The sequence below is a fragment of the Hylobates moloch genome, unplaced genomic scaffold (assembly GCF_009828535.3).
Source record: "Hylobates moloch isolate HMO894 unplaced genomic scaffold, HMol_V3 SCAFFOLD_3, whole genome shotgun sequence".
Taxonomy (NCBI): domain Eukaryota; kingdom Metazoa; phylum Chordata; class Mammalia; order Primates; family Hylobatidae; genus Hylobates; species Hylobates moloch.
Window position 1 is genome coordinate 37,841,576 of NW_026652278.1, and position 19,933 is coordinate 37,861,508.

The window sequence follows — 19,933 nt, forward strand, 5'->3', positions numbered from 1 at the left end:
TTGGCCAGGACCTCTTGAAATGACTGTCACTTCTCCTTCATGGCTTGGGGTTGCAAAACTGATCAGTTTATCTGTACCTAGGTTCCCAGTAGCTAGAAGTTGGTATCAGTTAAACCAGAAATTTTCATTTCCCTTCTGATAATATAGCTCTATTCCATAATTATAATTCTACACCCTAACTCCAACCCACTGTCTTCCATTGTACAAGATAAAAGACAATGCTGGTCAATAAAAATTCCTTGCTTCTCTTAAGAAAACCTCTCTATTACTGATGGTGGGTTGGGTTAGGAATATTATAGTATTCCAAAGAGAGCGTGTGAAAAGGCCTTTTCTCAAAAGCCTTCCTTTTTCTTCCCTCTTGTCACTCAGTACCAGATATGGGGTTGGGGTTACAAGTATACTACATGAAAGAATGAATTTCAATATAAAAGGATATTCCATATTGAACTAAACTACTCTATTAAAATCAGATTCAAGTTTTTGTTTCAAATTACCAAGTTTTTCTTACTTCCCTAATTTCTTCATCTACTATAGACAGGATTAAAATGACTTAAAGGTATTCCAATCAAGTGGAGAAACCTAAAGGAAAAATTTAGTTAGCCTAAAAAGCCTTGGCCTAAGAAAAAATAAGGCAAATGACAGCCAAGACAGGATTCCTCCTACCCTCTTCCTTTTAACTGACCCACTACTGACAGGTCCATACAATATAGCATGTTATAAATTTGGGTAAGAAGGGATTGCAGTTGGAAAAAAAATAGAGTTCTCTATAAACACTATGAAACAGTTACATTTAAAATATACTAGAATTGTCCCACAAATGTATATTTCAGAAGAAGTTTATTAAGAGGTTTTAGGCTTTAAGCATATGTGAAAAGCAAAAATTACATTTTAAAGCATATAATTTGTTTGCATTTTCCACCTTCTCAATGTCAATGAAATATTCTAGGAGACTATAAGATAACCAATTGATTTTCTACTACTGCCAAATTTTAACTTTGTAATTTAAAGAGGAATAGGCAAATAGAGCTGCTGTGGTTCTGGTTCTCCCTGCAGGATGAAGGAGGCCTGCAAAACGTCTCCTACTTCCATTCTAGTCATTCAGTAAGGTGCCTTCCTCTGGATGCACTGTCTGTATGCTTTTGCCATGTTGCATCACATAATGATTCGGCCCACCTTCACCATTTGACTGTCAGTAAAAGAATGTATGTGCTCATTTCTTCTTTTATTATAGCACAGTGCTCTTCATGAAGTCTGAATCTTGTTTCATTTGTGATTGTAATTAGCACTTGCTTCTTCAAGACTGGCTAAATGATGATAATCAGTGAAGTTCTGTGATGGGCACATGGATGTGTATTATATTTTTCTACTTTGGTTAATATTTGAATATTCCAATAAGTTTTAAAATAACTTGTTTCTGTTATTAGAATGGCCTGTCCAGAAGACGGCCAAATACATCCTTCAAATAGACTTCACTGCAGGAGACAGAGCGGATTCATCCCGTATTCTCCACATGGACTTCCATCTTCATGAGTACTCCAAGAAGATGGTTCAGTTGACTATTGCAAAGGTAAAAATCCAAGAGATACAGATACAGAATAGGACAGAGAGACATATTTTTAAGCTATTGATTACAATTATGGTATGCCTATAGATTACAGACCCGAAGAGAAAGGGAACATTATGATTTACCTTCAAGAAAAACTTAGAATTGGTGCTGTAGTTCATTCTAAGAATTATCATTTATCTGTATTTGCCCCCTTTTTCATTGTTACTAGGCCAAAAGTCATTTCATAATTAATAAGTTGGATGTCAAAATCAACTTGTTGTTATAAAATTATCAATCTACATTATGTGTTTCTTTACATTTTTTATAGGAGTATTTATAAATATACCTAAGAAAACTGACAATGTGGAGTACAAATGTTGCATTTTCAAAACTGAACTCTGTTTATTGAGGCTCTATTTTTAGTTATGTATGATAATAGATTGCATTTCAGGTTTCAAACCTTGTAAAAAATAATTTCCTTATGATATGTTTACTCATTTTGCAAATAATTATTGTGGCATATGGCAAGAGATTGTACTTCCATTCAGCTGGTTAAAGTACAAAATCACTGATATGGTTTGGCTGTATCCCCACCCAAATCTCAACTTGAATTGTACCTTCCAGAATTCCCACAGGACCCGGGGGGGGTAATTGAATCAAGGGGGCTGATCTTTCCCATGCTATTCTTGTGATAGTGAATGAGTCTCATGAGATCTGATGGGTTTATCAGGGGTTTCTGCTTTTGCTGCTGCTTCATTTTTCTCTTGCTGCTGCCATGTAAGAAATGCCTTTCACCTCCTGCCATGATTCTGAGGCCTCCTCAGCCAGGTGGAACTGTAAGTCCAATTAAACCTCTTTTTGTTCCCAGTCTCAAGTATGTCTTTATCAGCAGCATGAAAACGGACTAATAGTACCGTAGTGTTGGACATTGCTGAAAAGATACCCAAAAATGTGGAAGCAACTTTGGAACTGGGTGTTGAAATAAACTGGAGGGCTCAGAAGAAGACAGGAAAATGTGGGAAAGTTTGGAACCTCCTAGAAACTTGTTGAATGGCATTGACAAAAATACTGATAGTGATATGAACAATAAGGTCCAGGCTGAGGTGGTCTCAGATGGAGATGAAGACCTTGTTGGGAACTGAAGTAAAGGTGACTCTTGTTATGTGTTAGCAAGGAGACTGGCGGCATTTCACCCCTGCCCTAGAGATTTGTGGAACTTTGAGCTTGAGAGAGATGATTTAGGGTAACTGGTGGAATAAATTTCTAAGCAGCAAAGCATTCAAAAGGTGACTTGGGTGCTGTTAAAAACATTCTGTTTTAAAAGGGAAACAAGAGCATAAAAGTTTGGAAAATTTGCAGCCTGATGATGCAGTAGAAAAGAAAAACCCATTTTTTTTTTTTAAGGAGAAATTCAAGCTGGCTGCAGAAATTTGCATAAGCAGCAAGGAGCCTAATGTTAATCCCCAAGACCATGGGGAAAATGTCTCCAGGTCATGTCAGAGACCTTCATGACAGCCCCTCCCATCACAGGCCCAGAGGCCCAGGAGGAAAAAGTGGTTTTGTGGGCTGGACCCAGGGTCTCTGTGCTGTGTGCAGCCTAGGGACTTGGTGCCCTGTGTCCCAGCTGCTCCAGCCATGGCTGAAAGGAGCCAACATAGAGCTTGGGCTGTGGCTTCAGAGGGTAGAGGCCCCAAGCATTGGCAGCTTCCATGTGATGTTGAGCCTGCGGGTGCACAGATGTCAAGAATTGAGATTTGGGAACCTCTGCCTAGATTTCAGAAGATATATGGAAACACCTGGATGTCCAGGCAAAAGTTTGCTGCAGGGGCAGAGCCCTCATAGAGAACCTCTCCTAGGGCAGTGTGGAAGGGAAATGTGGGGCAGAGTCCCCACACAGAGTCCCTACTGGGGCACTGCCTAGTGGAGCTGTGAGAAGAAGGCCACAGTCCTAGAATGGTAGACCCCAGAATGGTAGATCAACGACCAACTTGCATCTTGTGCCTGGAAAAGCCACAGACACTCAACATCAGCCTGAGAAAGCAGCCAGGAGGGAGGCTGTACCCTGCAGAGTCACAGGGGCGGAGCTGCCCAAGACCATGGGAACCTACCTCTTTTATCAGCGTGACCTGAATGTGAGACATGGAGTCAAAGGAGATCATTTTGGAGCTTTAAAATTTGACTGCCCCACTGGATTTCAGACTTGCATGGACTCTGTAACCCCTTTATTTTGGCCAATTTCTCTCATTTGGAACAGCTGTATTTACCCAATACCTGTACCCCCCATTGTATCTAGGAGGTAACTAACTTGCTTTTACATGCTTGTAAGTGGAAGGGACTTGCCTTGTCTCACATGAGACTTTGGACTGTGGACTTTTGGGTTACTGCTGAAATGAGTTAAGACTTTGGGGAACTGTTGGGAAGGAATGATTGGTTTTGAAATGTGAGGATTATGAAATTTGGAGGAGCCCAGGGCGGAATGATATGGTTTGGCTGTGTCCCCACCCAAATCTCAACTTGAATTTTATCTCCCAGAATTCCCACATGTTGTGGGAGGGACCCAGGGGGAGGTAATTGAATCATGGAGGCTGGTCTTTTCTGTGCTATTCTCGTAATAATAAGTCCCACAAGATCTGATGGGTTTATCAAGAGTTTCTGCTTTTGCTTCTTCCTCATTTTTCTCTTGATGCCACCATGTAAGAAGTACCTTTTGCCTCCCACCTGATTTTGAGGCCTCCCCAGCCATGTGGAACTGTAAGTCCAATTAAACCCTTTTTGTTCCCAGTGTCAGATATGTCTTTATCAGCAGCATGGAAACGAACTAATACAATCATAGTTTTTAAAAACCAATCTAAATTTAACTCTTGAACATGATTAGCTGTTTCATCCCTAGTAGAGTGACAGGAGAAGGAAACATCCATAGACAGGAATAATAAGAAACCAGCTAAACTTCTAAGCCATTTTTAAAGGATGTGTGTGAGCTGGCGTAACCTACCTACTCTTTCCTATGGGCCTCTACTGAGAGCATGGAGGTAATACACCTAATACACTGAAGGCCAGGGCAAGAGAGCTGGAAGAAATCCCTCTTAAGCACTCCAGGCCTTCACTGAGTATGAGGTGCTGGTCCCCAAAGGCAGAGGGCAAGGCAAGGCAGAGAGGGATCTCCTGGGGCACAGACAACTGACAAAAGAAACACTTGGATTGTTGTATAAGAGGAGTGAGCTTTGTAAATGCCACGTTAGCTGGCCCACTGTGGAACAGACTGCCTGTGAATGACAGCAGTCAGGTAGTGAATGAATACTGATCTGAGAGCCTGTAAAAGAAACTCTTTGGAATGATAATGTCATCTAGACCTTTGATACTCAAAGTGTGATTCCTGGACAGATGTATTGGCTTTACCTGGCAGCTTGTTGGAAATGTAGAACCTCAAGCTTCACCCCAGACCTACTGAATTATTTATATTAATTAAAATTAAATAATTTTTATTTCAACAAAATCCCTGGGTAATTTGTATGTACATTAAATTTTGAGATGCATGATCTTTTAAGGTTCATTTTAATCGTTAAAATTCTGTTTTAATAATGTGTACAATGAAGTGCTGCATGGCAAACTACACAGAAACTAAAGGCATGTTCCAAAAAGGAAAAGTTCGATGTAGCTAGAGGAATAAAAGCTTCATCAGGGAACCAGGAGTTGGGCTGGTTCTTAAAACCTGGAGGAAGAAGATGGTTACATCAAGAGATGTATAGAATGAAGCAGAACTAGTGGTGTGGACCAGCTCACCAGCAACAGAAGGGTTTGTAGTTGGCCTGGCAGTGGACAGGGAGGTTGGCTAGAACTATTACCTTAGGTCCTACTAAAATATCCCTGAATCCAACTTTTCAGAAAGAAATAGGTAACATATTTTGCACCAAGAAGCTTCACCCAGACACTGAACAGAATGGTCTCAGTAAACTAATGGAGGCTCAGGTAAAGGGTTGCGGTAGCACAAGGAAGAGACATTCTGACTTGGAGATTTGGAGAAGGCTTCACAAATGAAGGGGCATTTGAACTGAGCTTTGAAGGTGCAAGAGTATTCGAAGTTGAGAAGACAACCTGAGTGGTGTTGGGTGAACAGTCATTCTACCTGGCTATAGTGTAGTACAGTGTAGTGTAGTGTAGTGTAGTGTAGTGTAGTGTTGTGTAGTGTAGTGTAGTGTAGTGTAGTGTAGGAAACATCAGAGGAGTGGAGTGGGATGTGAACCTGGAGACAGCTGACAGCCATGGATCATTGAAAGCCTTGAATGTCTGCTGGGGAGGTTGACTTTATTTTGTAGGCAATGGAAAGCCACCAGTGGTTTTAGCTGAGGAGCAATGAAATTAAGCCTGTGCTTTGCAAAGATTAATCTAGCAGCAACAGATTGGAAGCAACACCACCATTCCTGGTATCAGTCCAGGTGAAATATATTACAGATCTTTACTGGAGCAATAACAGTAATATTAGAAGGAGAAATAAAAAAGAAAAATATTGCAGAGGCAGAATGGGGAGGTCCCAGTGAAGAAGCTGATCTTGGTTAGTTGAGGCAGGGGTGGCATTAATCATGTAAAACACAGGAGGAGGAACTGGGTTAGGAGTAATGGTAGAGTTCAGTTTAGGTAATTGCAAATACACATTATTCCCTGACTAGCTCCCAAGACTTTTTCTTCCCTCTCTTCTTAGAACTGCATTAGAAGAGGTGATGTTATTTCTTAGATGAGGGTATCTTACTTACCATTGACTAATACATGTTCTCTGATGAACTTTGCTATTCAACATACATGCAAAGGGGTTATGAAAACAAAAAGTCAACTCTAGTGCTGATGAGGGTGATCATCATCACTAATCATGGTGTCCGTTGATTATAGTGTCAAATTATAACTTAATTTATCTAAAATAGAGCAATGCAAAAGACATAGCAATCTTCACCTCAAATGAAGAGTCTGGAATGCCACTTTTCTAAAGAGAAGGCTCATGGAGGCACCTCTCTCCTCACTATTGAAAAATCATTATACCTGTGATAAAACTGATTATGTTCAGTTGTATTAGATTTGTATGCAAATAAAAAGTTGGGTAATTAGCTATACATTGCCCTAAACGTATAAAATAAGAAAAATAAATAGATGTATGGTTTTCTAGGAAATCTAACAGTTTAGAATGCGAGGCTAATGTGGGAGCTGCCAGAGCATCCTGATTAAGACTATGGAAATAAGTTGCAGACTGATGACATCTTAGAAGTAATGACTTTTAAAAAAGATAATATTTCTTTGGTGAGATAAGCATATTATATTTTACAGTAAATACATTTTATATTTCAGTTAATAAGACATTGTACATTAAATAACTGCATTTAATGCTTCACTTTTTTCCTGTGTTAAAATTAATCACTCATGGCCTTGGCCATATGACTTTGCCATTCCTCCCACTGTTTTTCTAACTTGTTTATATTTTATTGAGCTTCCTCTTATGACTTACAATAGCCTGTGATGGAAGTGACAGGAGACCCCATCCTGACCAAGGCCTTAAGAGGCATCCTAGTTTCCTCTCACCTTCACGAGCCTTTGCAGGGTTCATCATGAGAACATATCCCTAGAAACCACTGGACAAGGAGAACAAGAGGTATATGGAATAGGTCTGATCCACCCTTTTACTACCTGAAGTAGAGCTGCCCAGCTGGCTTGCAGACTCACAAACATGAAAATCAATGTTTATTGCAGCAATTCATGAAACTTTGAGGCTGTTATAAAAAGTAAAGAACCTAATACAAATGGAAAGAAACATGGTTAGTAAGCAAAGCTAGTTATGAGCAACTGTCATGTTCTAACAGTTGGAATTTGAATCAGAGCAACTATTGGCATTTGAATGAGAGCGGCCAGACCAGTTTGGGTGAAACTCAGTTCATCTTTTAAACTGACAATAAAGGGAATATATTTTAATAGTAATTTTGTCATTATGTGGCAAACTTTGTTCTGTGAGCTATTAAAATATTCATCTTGGCCAGGTGCAGTGGCTTACACCCATAATCTCAACACTTTGGGAGGCCAAGACAGGAGGATTGCTTGAGGCCAGGAGTTCGAGACCAGCCTGGACAACACAGGAAAACCCTGTCTCTACAGAAAAAAAAAATAGCTAGACATGGTGGTGCACACCTGTAGTCGTAGCTACTTAGGTGCACACCTGTAGCCTTGCTTGAGCCTGGGAGGTCGAGGCTACAGTGAGCCATGATCATGCCACTGCATTCCAGCCTGGGCAACAGAGCAAGACTAGCTCAAAAAAAAAAATCATCTTTATTTTAATATTCAAATTTACATTTTGAGTATGGAATGGAAGCATCAAGAATTATCTTTAAATCCAGATGAAACTTTCCCAAGGTCTCTTGTCATGCATCTTGGACTGAATAACAGGCATCCCTGCCTTCACATCTTCATGGGAAGGCAACAAAACCTGAGGAATACAACCTAGGATCTCAAAAGCTTTTTTAGGAATAATGTCATGTATAATAAATAATAGCAAGAATGTTACAGCATCTATAGCTCTTTAAACTACCTCCCAAGGGAAAGACAATGAGGGCTTAGTTCCTGTGTGTTTTAAACTTTAACTTTACGTGTATTTTTTTGGACATGTGCTGTCCAATATGGTAGCTACAAGCCACACGTGAGGTGAACACACGGCTAGTCCTAATTAAGATGTGCTGTAAATGTAATATACACAAAATATTTTGAAAACTTAGTATGAGAAAAATATTAACAATTTTTATATTGATTCCTTGATAGTATTTTGGATTTAGTTGCTTTCTTAAAACTCTCCTGTGTTACCCAGTTTGAGTGTACCATACCATCCATCTCTTGCAGGGACCTTGACTGATACAACATTAAAATGAAGTGTACTCTTAAAAACTTTTATTTATATATTTCTTATTAAGAATTGGATGAATTGAAACTTTTATATTTTCTTTCTCTTTCTGTCACACAGAAAGCCTGATTAAGTAGCATTATTCTTTTGTCTACAGAAGTAACCACTTATGGCCAGGCATGGTGGCTCACTCCTGTAATCCCAGCACTTTGGGAGCCTGAGGCAGGTGGATCACCTGAGATTGGGAGTTTGAGACCAGCCTGGCCAACATGGTGAAACCCTGTCTCTACTAAAAATACAAAAATTAGCCGGGCGTGGTGGTGGGCACCTGCAATCCCAGCTACTCGGGAGGCTGAGGCAGGAGAATTGCTTGAACCCAGGAGGCGGCGATTGCAGTGAGCTGAGATAGCGCCACTGCACTCCAGCTTGGGCAACGGAGTGAGACTCTGTCTCAAAAAAAAAAAAAAAGCAACGACTTCTGCTGATCTTTTTTCTCTCCTATAGGTTCATAGAAAAAAAACTCCCACCTTATAAAGGAATCTTTAAAAGGTTCCTCATAAAGGAACAGGGTTAGCAGAACCAAGTTTTGAGTCCTGGGTGAAAATCCAGGAGAGAATGGTAGTCAGTTATAACCAATAGCCAACCCAATATTAAAATTAGTTAACAGTGACCCATCTTATTTCACCTACCCCACCTAGGGTGGCCCAAAGCAGATTGCTGGATCTGCCTCTAAACCAACCTTCCCTCCAAAAGAATTGGGGTTATGTTGTGTCTGCTGATTGCCTCCATAATTTGAGATTTTAACAAGTGGAGTTTGGCTCCCAAATACCTTAAAGGATTTTTTTTTGGCATCTCTGGGGAGGGGGAGATTGGACGTAGGCAACCAAACAGGAATGGAATAAGAAAAGATTTGTGTTCTCTGAAGGAGACTTGTGAAGTCTAATTCCAAGTTGCTGAGGGAAAGTGTTTAGAAAAGAAAAAGTAATAGGCTTCAACCAGAAGACATGAGTTGGAGTATCCGCTCTGCCATGTAGTAGTTTGTGTGACCCTCATTTGTAAAATGGAAATACTACTTACACCCTTATGGGTTGTTGTGAGGGTCAGAATAGATTGTGTGCATGACAGTGCTTTGTATACGCAGACAGGAGGAAAAAAGGGGCTGTTATTGGCTCAACTTATTTGACCTTTATTTTCATCATCATCAGCCACTATTTGATGTCAATCTACTATGCAGTGAGCAAACATTAAAATTAGGAAGCTAGGGATATGGGAACCACTGATTAGCATCATATGCCACATGTGCTTCCATCCAAAGCACATGAACAGAATGATATTAAATTACAAGCCTATCAGGAACAGACCAGCTTTCTGCCTCCCTTTCTATGAATACCATGTCCCATGAACCTTGTATTCATGTGGAGTTTTAAGTGCATGCTTGGAAGTTATGAGGAGACAGCTGGGTATGTTCGGGAAAGAAAATAATGGTTAGGTGCATGGCAGGCTTTGGCTCGGCCATTTGGGCAAATGACTTAACCTCTCTGAACCTCAGTTTCTGTTTCTATGAAGTGGGAATGGTAATACCTACCTTCTTCGGATTGTTGTGAGGATTAAATGAGAAGATGAATGAGCACACAGCGTGGTACACCACAAATGCTCAACCAACAGCAGCGATGACAGTATAGGCAACTACCACTAGAAAGAATTTGAACATGTCCCAATTCGAATTTTGATTCCTAATCAAGATCTAGTGAATTTAACTCTAAGTAGCAGAAAAGAAGATTAAGAGTTCCTTTCCACAGCTTTATTAAGTTTTTATATTCACCTGGATGTTGTCAAAAGTGACTTGATCATTCAAGAGATATGGGGACATTTGGCTTCTGGTTTGTGTGAGAGCTTTTCTTTCCCCATCAGCTCAACAGTCAGTCCCCAGATCTAGAGATGGAGAGCTTGGGACAAGGTCAGAATGAAACATCACCAGTCAATCTGCTCAACAGGTAACTCTTGCAGCAATCCTTAAGGAATGGGGTACAGGGTCTCTTCATGTTTCCATGGTAAAGTCCATACCTGCTGCTTCATGGAATAAGCAAAGCCCATGTTGTGTGACGGTGGCAACACTTTTCAGACTTGGATCCTGCACATTCTGATGTGTAAATTCCATGACAGGGCAAAAGCATGCCACTCCACACTAATGCTGCCCTCTCACTAAATTAAACCTTGGAAAAATAAGATGTGGCTTGGCTTTAAAACTCAGTGAACTATCTTTATGGTACAGTTGGTTTCCACAGCTGTAAACACAAAGATCTATGGTTTCTGCCTACCCAGGATAGTCTTGTCTCTAGACAATTTCTTGATGATGCAAATGTTCTGTAACTAAATAGTGGTGATGATGGCACAACACTGTGAATGTACTAAATGTCACTGATTTGTACATATTTAATATGAATTAAATGTTAAAATGGTGAATTATATTTATGTATGTTTTACTATAATAAAATATGCATTGGAAGATGCATTTTTTGTGACCCTGAGTTGTAACTGTATTTTTCTTTGTGACATGTATATATCACCTACCACATAGTAAGCCCTGATGTTTGAATGCATATATGTACATCTGCTTTTTGCAAATCTCAGGTCTGAGTGTTCCACTCTGTAGCATTTGGGTATCACCTAGGAATATGTGATTTATTGACATCCCTGCTTTGGGTGGGATTGAGAACTGTATTGACTGCATGAGCACATATATTTCCTTATAAAACTCTTTGGCTTTAGCACATATTTGCCTACTGTAGAAAATTCTCCTACCCACAGAGCAGGCTGGGAATGGAATGTGTGTCTGCCTTCTCCAAAGGCATCGTATGGCTTTCTTAATGGATGGCAAACAGGAGAGAGAAAGGGGTTCTTAAAGAGTACAACTGAACCAGTTCCTGAGATTCTTCTTTCAGCCAGCTCAGCCTCCTATCACAGGACTCAAGACTCTCAGTTCTTCTAGACAAAGTCAATATTGTTCTTTTATAAAGCAAAGATTATGAAAGGTGTCAGGTCTTTAAAACCTATACAAGCACAAAGTACAAAGGAGAAAGGGGTAGCTGGGAAAAACTCATGAAAGAGACAGTATCTGCCGGAAGTCCTTGAGGCAGAGGATGTTGAATACCTCCAAAAGAAAGGCTTCAATAAAAGCCAAGGAAGCTTCACACTGGTCAAGACTGGCCCTGGCAAACAGGGAAGGATGGCCTTGAACACTGTGATGGAGGAAAATGCTCCCTGGACGATTTTTTTCCTCACTCCAGGCAGCATATTTCAGCTGCTCTTGCTATACCATATCTTTCCAGAAATACGAAGGCTTGTGAAAGATAAGCAAGCCTATGATGGCCACTGTGACAAGGACCAGGGAGAATAGAACCATGAGGAAGACATAGGTGGAGTGGGAGAGAGGTGTGGACAATGGTTGCTCAGCTGGGATCATGTTGGTCAGGTTCAGCATGTAGCCCAAAGTCCAGCCGGCGTCGCTGCCCTGGATCTGCAAACAGTGGGGAAAGTCTGTTGTTTGTGGTTGGAGGAGTTAGAGGAATTATCACCTAGGGCTTAGAATTATTGGATCATGCATTGGAAGAGTTCAAGCAATATAAATCACTGGCTAGGCACAGTGGCTAATGCCTGTAATCTCAGCACTTTGGGAGGCCGAGGAGGGAGGATCACTTGAGGCCAGGAGTTTGAGACTAGCCTGGGCAACATAGTGAGACCCTGTCTCTCCAAAAAATAAAATTAGTTGGGCATGGTGGAACATGTCTGTAGTCTCAGCTATTTAGGAGCCTGGGTGGGGAGGATCACTTAATCCCAGGAGTCTGAGGCTTCAGTGAGCTGTGATCATACCACTGCACCCCAGCCTGGGTGACAGGGTGAGACCATGTCTCTTAAAAGAAATGTATATACACACACACATACATCATGACTACCTCGTGTGTCAGTCCTAAATTTGACATAGGTATAATCTTTCAAACAAAAAAACTGCTGGAATTAAAGGAAGTCTGGTATATTATAACGAGGAAAAGATTTAAGTTTGAATTAGCAAGATCAGCACTGACAAGAGTGTAAGGACACTGTTATCCTCAGTCCTGCCACAGCCCTCTGTCTCAATGCTTTGTTTTGCTTGAAATCACCATATTTAATACAGGGGGTAAAATGTTTTCCCCACTAGTGAGCATGGGCTTAAAAAGGTAGAGACACACTGCTCCGGGTATTTTTGGTCCAGCATGAGTCGCTCAGCTGGGTTCTCTATTCCTGGATACCTGCAGGTGGCGCTACGGTAAAGCACAGCATTGAGTTTGCTTCTTCCGGACTCACGCTAAGCCTGGCTTCTAAACAATGGTCTCATCATTCACAGCCACTCAGTCCCCTTCTTCACACAGAGCTTTCAGATTGGTCAATCTTGAAGTAATAACCAACAAGGATGATGAAACCATGATCATACTTTCCCAGCTTACGGAAGGGGCCTTTCAGGGGGCTACTGAAGTCAGCACACAGAGTCACTGTAGCTGCTGAAATGCTGTTACTTTAATATATCTCATTTTGTGTTTTGTTTTGTAAGGAATTAAGTCACTGTTATGTGGAAAGTTGCAACTGAAAATGCAAGTAGCTGTCCTTAGAGAGGATGCTCACAGTGGGCCAACAGACCCAGGAGGGCTTGACACAGAATGCCAGGGTTTGAAGCAGAATGGCAGAACAGGACATCAAGCCAAAGCTACACTAGGCTGACTCCCCCCTCTTTCTGAAGCCCCAAACTGCTTCAGTCACTACCACCAAACCCCAACCTCCCCCCAGCCCAATAGGTCCCCAAATTACCTTGCCAATGAAATGGATGTGCTCCCAGGAATCAGCTGTGAAATGATAGCCTTGCAGAAGGAGGGAGAGAATGTAGGTACCAGAAAAGCAGTATTCACTCAGGTACTTCTCCTTTACTCCAGCGTAAGATGTTTTTATCTAGAAGTGAAGCGAGGGAGAGATCACACTCGTACAATAGGCACCTCTCTATGGCCCTCTTTTTCTCTGCTAGCCCTGATGAAGAGAGGGGAAAGCCCCAACTCCGGTGCACCTGAAGGTTGGCCTCTTCCAGAGGGCTTTGCGGGTAGTGCTGCACTCCTTCAGTGGGAGCAGGGTTTTATAGTTTAGGGTCTCTTAAGGAAGCTTTTCCTGCACAGGCTTCTATGAGATAATAATAGGTCCTCCAGGAAAAAAGTAGTTCCTGTGGTATAGTAGGTTGTGAAACACTAAATTTCAGTACCTCTGTTCATCCCCTAGACTTTGTTTAATCTGAGTTTTCTATATGCTCTTGACCAGAGCCTTTGGCCCACAGCCATAAAAAGCCTTACCACTCACTTTAGTCCCTGGACTGGCAGCATCAGCATCACGTGGGAGCTGGTTAGTCCTCACCCTAAAACTACCAATTCAGAGTCTGCATTCCACTATGATTCCCAGGTGATTCATTGCACAGTAAAGTTTGAGAAACACAGGTCTGGACACAGTTTAGGTAGCATTTTGCTGAAGACTGCTAGCACTGCCAACATCTCACCTTCTATCTTCTGTCTTAATGTCTTTTTTTGCATCTGAGTCATGCAAAGTGGTTGTTTCCTTGAGTCCTTCCTATGTTTACTCATCCTACTCCCTACTAAAAATATTAAGAGCTGCTTGCCATCCCTTGCCCTTACCTAGCCTAGCTGTTGTGAATATACACCCAGATACCCACAGCCTGCTCTGAAACTCTCCTGCCCCCAATGTGAGGACAACAGGCCAGGACCTCTCTAGCCTGGACTTCTGTTTGCTGCCCCATTCCTCAGCCCTTCAGATAGGCATTCCCTCCTGGACACCCTTGGCAGAGAGAGAACATTTGTTATGCATGCATCATGCACCATCCGGAACTATGCCAGATGTTTTATATGTAGTATCTCCTGGATGCCTAAACCACACCCCTCTTTTCCCAGATTTCTCTCCCTTCTGTGGGTCCTAACCCATATGCAAATCCTAACCGCTGGCTGGGGTCTGTTTCTCACTTGGTTCCTGCCTGTCCCCAGTTTCTGGAAGGGTAAGTCCATAACTAGACTGCCTTGTCTTGCTCTGATGAAATTCTTAGAATGACCCAGCTTGGAGCTTGTCTTTTCAGCACAGTTCTGGAAATTATCCTTTGATTGATTCCTCTGCATGTGACATCCTCTTGAGACCGTGGTGTGGACATCAGTTGGCATTGCCTGTCCAGGTTCCTACCCCTTCCTTTCAGTCACTGCATTCTGCTTTCCCTTTGTGAAAAGACCTCCTCCCCTATCGAAGTAGTCTTGGGCCTGTCAATTGAAGGATGCCTATGGGACACAAAATCCCAAGAATCTACTTAGGTCCAACTTGAAAGTGCTGAGCCCCTGTAGGTCCTTGAAGGCTGGCCTATCCCTTGTAGGGGGCTGGGAGATGCCATTTTGGCCTAATTTCCCTGAATTCTTTGATACTCCTATTCCCCTCCTCCTTCTGGAAAGCTGTACATTGGCTATGCAGTCTGGCCTCCTGAAGGTTATGATAGTAGCCAAAAATATAGAAGCCAAAAAGGCATCACCTTCTGCATCAATCCAGAATTGATCATGCTCATGCCTGTGGGTGGATCGCTATGTGTTCTCCAAATTGGGAGGGGAAGTCTACTCTCCTCTCTCCTCTCTCTCCCACCTTCCCCTCTCTCTTCTCTCCTTTCTATTCCCAGGGCAGTGGAACATGACGAGGTTCTCTTCCCTTCATGAATATCCTCTTTCTGCCCTCCACATAAAGGGGCATTAACGATCTTCAAGAATAGGATGCCTTTCCCTAGAAGGGCTAAATATTCATGAGGATGAATGCGAGGATCCAGAGTGCACTGAAATATAACTGGTCATCAGTACACACAGAATCTGATCACATTGTTCACTTGGGCTGACCAGATCTTGGATGACCAGATTTTCAGAGTAGAAAATTGGCTGTGTTCTGGCTGCTGAAAGATTCTACTAGCCCTCTAATGAAGCTTCCAGAAGACAACCATGGAGTCTCCCTTCCACTCACTCTCCTAGTCTCTCCACTTCAGAGACCCAATGACTTCAGGCACCTGACTGAGCATCAGCAGGCGTGGTTTGCATTTTATTTCCCTTGCCAAAGCAGGGGAAGGCAGCATGGGGAAGGATACGCATAAAGCACAGAAAGCAAATGTACACCGTCAACACATAGTACATGCTTAAACATTGTTAATTATCTCTCTACCAAAGGTTTTTAGGAGGAACATTCCCAAACACAAGCCATATTGGAGTAGCAGTCCATGATGAAGTTAGGAGGGAAAGAAGAAAGTCACCTTCTAACAATGTACTTGACAAAACTATGCTTTCTACCTGGGTGGACGATGCAGCTTGGGAAAGTGAACCCTGGGTCATAACATCCACCTGAATGCTCTAGGCTCTGGGTGAAGACAGGGGTCTAACCCTGCAACCCCTTCCCCAAATGCTTCAGGAATTCTCCCAAATGCAGGCCCTTCTTAGCTTACTTCCAGGTCCTCTGAACAATTCCCCACATGACTTACCTGAGCAGAATTACAGGTCTAAATATAAGCATTCCCAGCCTAACATAATCTTATGAAGTAAAAAATGAGATGTGGATAAGAGAGGAAACCTGACAGAACTTTTTTTTTTTTTTAATTTTAATTTTTGAGATGGAGTCTTGCTCTGTCGCCCAGGCTGGAGTACAGTGGCACAATCTCGGCTCACTGCAAGCTCCGCCTCCCGGGTTCACGCCATTCTCCTGCCTCAGCCTCCCGAGCAGCTGGGACTACAGGTGCCCGCCACCACGCCCGGCTAATTTTTTTGTATTTTTAGTAGAGATGGGGTTTCACCATGTTAGCCAGGATGAGAAATTTTAATCTAAACCAGAAGTAATTTTTTTTCAAAGAGCAGCCTAAATCTGCTTCCTCAGCAGCCTAAATCTGCTTCCTCAGCAGCCTTCCTCAGTAGGCCTGGTCTCAAATTGCCTCCACTCTAACATGCTTATCTTCCTCCACAGATCACTGCCAGATGCAAAAAACTACCGCTAAGCATTTTGTAAAGTGCTGAGACATATTTGAGCAACTTTTGATGAAGGCCCTGACCACATTTCTTTCATGTTCTAGACAAAATACCTGGAGAGAATGGCAAGCTTCCAGGCTCTTGCTCAGCCTTTCTTCCCCCTTGTCAGTGCAGTCAGGGATAAGCATCTATTTTTAATTAATAGTATTTCTTAAGAATGAAAACACCATTCACTTTTGCAACAGTCAACTTAAATACAGCTGCCGTTCTGAGCTATGTCTTTTATAATCAGAGTGGATTCCATACCTCTCATCCCTGGATTTTCAGCTTGTGGTACTGGATGTTGAATGGCTCAGTGCCTCTGATAAGAAAAAAATTGTGCTTCATGTTTATGAATAAGTAGGAGATATCTTGGACGTGGGAAATGGAGAGGATTTTACCACAATCGTATCTGTGGCAGACTCTGCAAATTGCCTGCTTTCTTGCTAACAGAACTCTGATTTGGGGACTGAAGGAGGGGAGTGGGCCACAATGTGCCCAGCTCGAGGCAGTGGCTCATGATAGGTCTAAGCTCTAAGCCGGTCACAAAATTCTGCACCTGGTTTTCCCAGTCAATCTGGCCATTGAGATATAAGGGGAAGACTGCTGAGTCTGGGATAGCTTTTGCTTTCCTGTAAAAAGGAACAGATGTATCTGGTTATATCCCTTTTCTGACCTTTCTGAACATGGCTGTGATGCCTGAAGCCACGTCCACCATCTTGTGTCCATGAAGAAACAAGCACAACAGCAGAGCTGAAGAAGCAATGGCTGAGATAGAGCAGAGCTGCTGACCCCATGCCAGCAGCTGCCTACTGCCAGACTTTGTATTAGGTGAGAAAAAAAATAAGATCTTATTTAAGCCACTGGATGTCAAGTTATCAAGGAATGCTGATAAATTCATTCCTGAGTCCACCATCTGGTCTTCTCTAACACATTTGCTGGATCTTGTTCAAACCAGCAGGAGTTTCAGAGCAGACTCACATCCTCTGCATCAGCGAGGACAGAGGGCACTCATGCTGTTAGAGCTGCTGTGCCTAGTCACTTACCTCCTCCCAAGGCTGAGAGCAGAACTTTTTCATCATCTCAGTCACCTTTTCCTGAGAGACTTTCTCTGATGTCAAGTTTAAAAACTTCATCACAAAGTAAAAAGCTGAAAATGCCTACAAGAGAAAATTGCAGTTTTAGGCTGTGTGCCACACAGAGGGATGCCAACTTGCTCTCCTAAAGGCCACATCCCTTGTGCAGGTGCCTGGAAAGCTCTGCTGAGTAAATTAACACACAAAGTGATATTGCAGGCCCAGGAGCTGTTTCCTTCCTGGAAGAGGAGCCACTTTGCTGCTGACACACATTTCTAAGCCACCTGGCAGTTACTTTTCTCCATTAATTGTAATAGAAGAGTCAGGGAGAAAGAAAAATGGGGAAAGAGAATAAGAAAAGAGAGAGAAAGAGGTTGCAAAAATCCCATTTAAAAATACTATGTACTACATTTGAATGTTTAATAAATATAAAAAACTGGAAAATTCTATACAACGCTATTGAGTTATCGCTGAGTAGCAAAATTGGTTTTTTCCCCTTGTGCTTATTTTTTGCCTATTTTCTACAATGAATATGTACTGCTTTCCTTTAAAAAAATCCATCTTTATTCAACAAATATTTATTGCAGGTCTACTATGGGCTAGGTACTATTTTAGACACAACTGAAATTTTTAAAAAATCATTATCATCATCAAACATAACAGCTATAAAAAAGTTAAAAGTTCAAATCAGTAAAACAAAAAAATTCTATTAAAATGACCTTTAAATTATACTACTTAGTGACAACTGCTATTAAATATAGTATAGAGGCTTCTAGCATTTTTCTTATTCTATGATACATATATAATGTTTATTATACTTCATACCACCCTATAACTGCCTTTTTTACTCTTTTAATAGAGCATAATTTAAAGGGGAAAAAATAATTGAGCAGAGCTTGCTGGATGAGGCAATTCAAACCCCAACTCTAGTGCTTTTCCTCTTTCCTACCCAAAAAGGTGCCAGTTTTTTGTGGGAAATCATGTTGGATATTAAAGGAGCACATCATTTGTTCATTCAGCAAACACACTGAGGTCTGTCTGCTAGACACTGTGCTGAGTCATAGTTTACTGGGATTATTTGAGGGGGGCATAAAGTTTTCCCCGTGGCAAACATGGTTAGATTGGGGATTATAATTTGCCTTCTGTAAAATTACTTAACTAGAAGTGAATGTAGAAACAAAAGTGTAATTTGCCTAGGCAAAGAAACAGAGTTTTGGTAGGCAAAGAAACAGGAGGTAGCAGAGATCCCATTGGGGGCTCACTGTGACTCAGAGATGAGGAAAAATATCCTCCACCAGGCAATTTCCTGCTGCAAACAGGCCGTGTGCTTCAGTTCCAACTGACATAAACCCAATGCCAGCTTCTTAAAAGTTGCATTTTTCAATATTCTTATACATATATATCTAATAATATAACTGTGAGCATATTAGTCTTTTTAATACATTTTGTTTTTTTGGCTTGATTTTTTTCTTCCACTTTCAGTCCTAATAGGAGTTCATACTAACAACTTAATATGAAGCCTCCCATTTTTCCCATGCTCCTATAATCATATACAAACACACACATATAAAGGGTTTGTTTTAGAAATGAAATTTTAAACAGATTCTTCATCTTGCTTTTCTTAACAATCCTTTATAGAAATCCCTCCAAGTCCGCTGGGGCCACTCTAATGGCCACATAAGAGTCTACGGTGTAGATGTATCTTAATTTATTCAACAACTCTCTACTGGTAGATATTCTCCTGATTTCCAGCAATTTCTCCTATGAGGAATGGTATAAATACATTTAGCCTCTGAACTGGTATGATCATTCCTCTAGGAAGTCGAGCTCTGCAGAAACTGGAGAGCCTCCATATGCCCTGAAATCAGGAATTCCAGCACTTCCATTATCATTGTATCCCAGGTGCAGAAAAAGATCGTGGTATGGTCCTATTTCTGCCCTCTTAACCCAAGCCACTATCATCTCGTGTGGACACTGCAATGGCCTCTTAATTAGTCTCCACATTAGCTTTCTGGTTCTAGTCCAACCCGTCCTGCAAACAGCAGTCACAGGAATCTTTTAACAACAAATCTGATCATATCACTCCCCTGCTTAAAACCTTTGGTGGCTCCTAATTATACTTAGAATAAAAATCAAATCCTACAAGGTCTCTGAAAACCAGGCATGTTCTAGCCCTGCCCCTATGCCCACCATACCCAGCCACCCTGGCTTTAAATCCCGGCCAAGCCTTTTTACTCCCCTAGAGCCTGTACACTTGCTATTCCCTCTGCTGGAACTCCCTGGACTTCCACATCCCCTCCTCAGAGGGGTCTCTAGGACCCTCTGTTATCTGCTTTCACAGGACTGTCTCTTTCTT

At 41.7% G+C, this 19,933-nt stretch overlaps 1 protein-coding gene across 6 annotated transcripts in view; it reads right to left on the bottom strand.

Annotated features, from left to right (window-relative positions):
• Positions 1–817: 817 nt before the first annotated feature.
• The window catches only part of ENTPD1 (ectonucleoside triphosphate diphosphohydrolase 1), a 115,573-nt gene continuing 96,457 nt past the window's right edge, over positions 818–19,933 (bottom strand). For 4 of the 6 annotated variants that reach the window (XM_058436162.1, XM_032135762.2, XM_058436160.1 and 1 more), the window contains 3 exons: positions 17,548–17,661; positions 13,251–13,388; positions 11,392–11,928 (listed from right to left, as the gene is read on the bottom strand). In XM_058436162.1, the coding sequence (XP_058292145.1) occupies positions 11,722–11,928; positions 13,251–13,388; positions 17,548–17,661 (459 nt within the window). In that variant the 3' untranslated portion in view covers positions 11,392–11,721. Of the gene's footprint in view, positions 1,557–11,391; positions 11,929–13,250; positions 13,389–17,547; positions 17,662–19,933 lie in introns of those variants that run through there. The other 2 variants (XM_058436161.1, XR_009212745.1) reach the window with 2 other exon arrangements.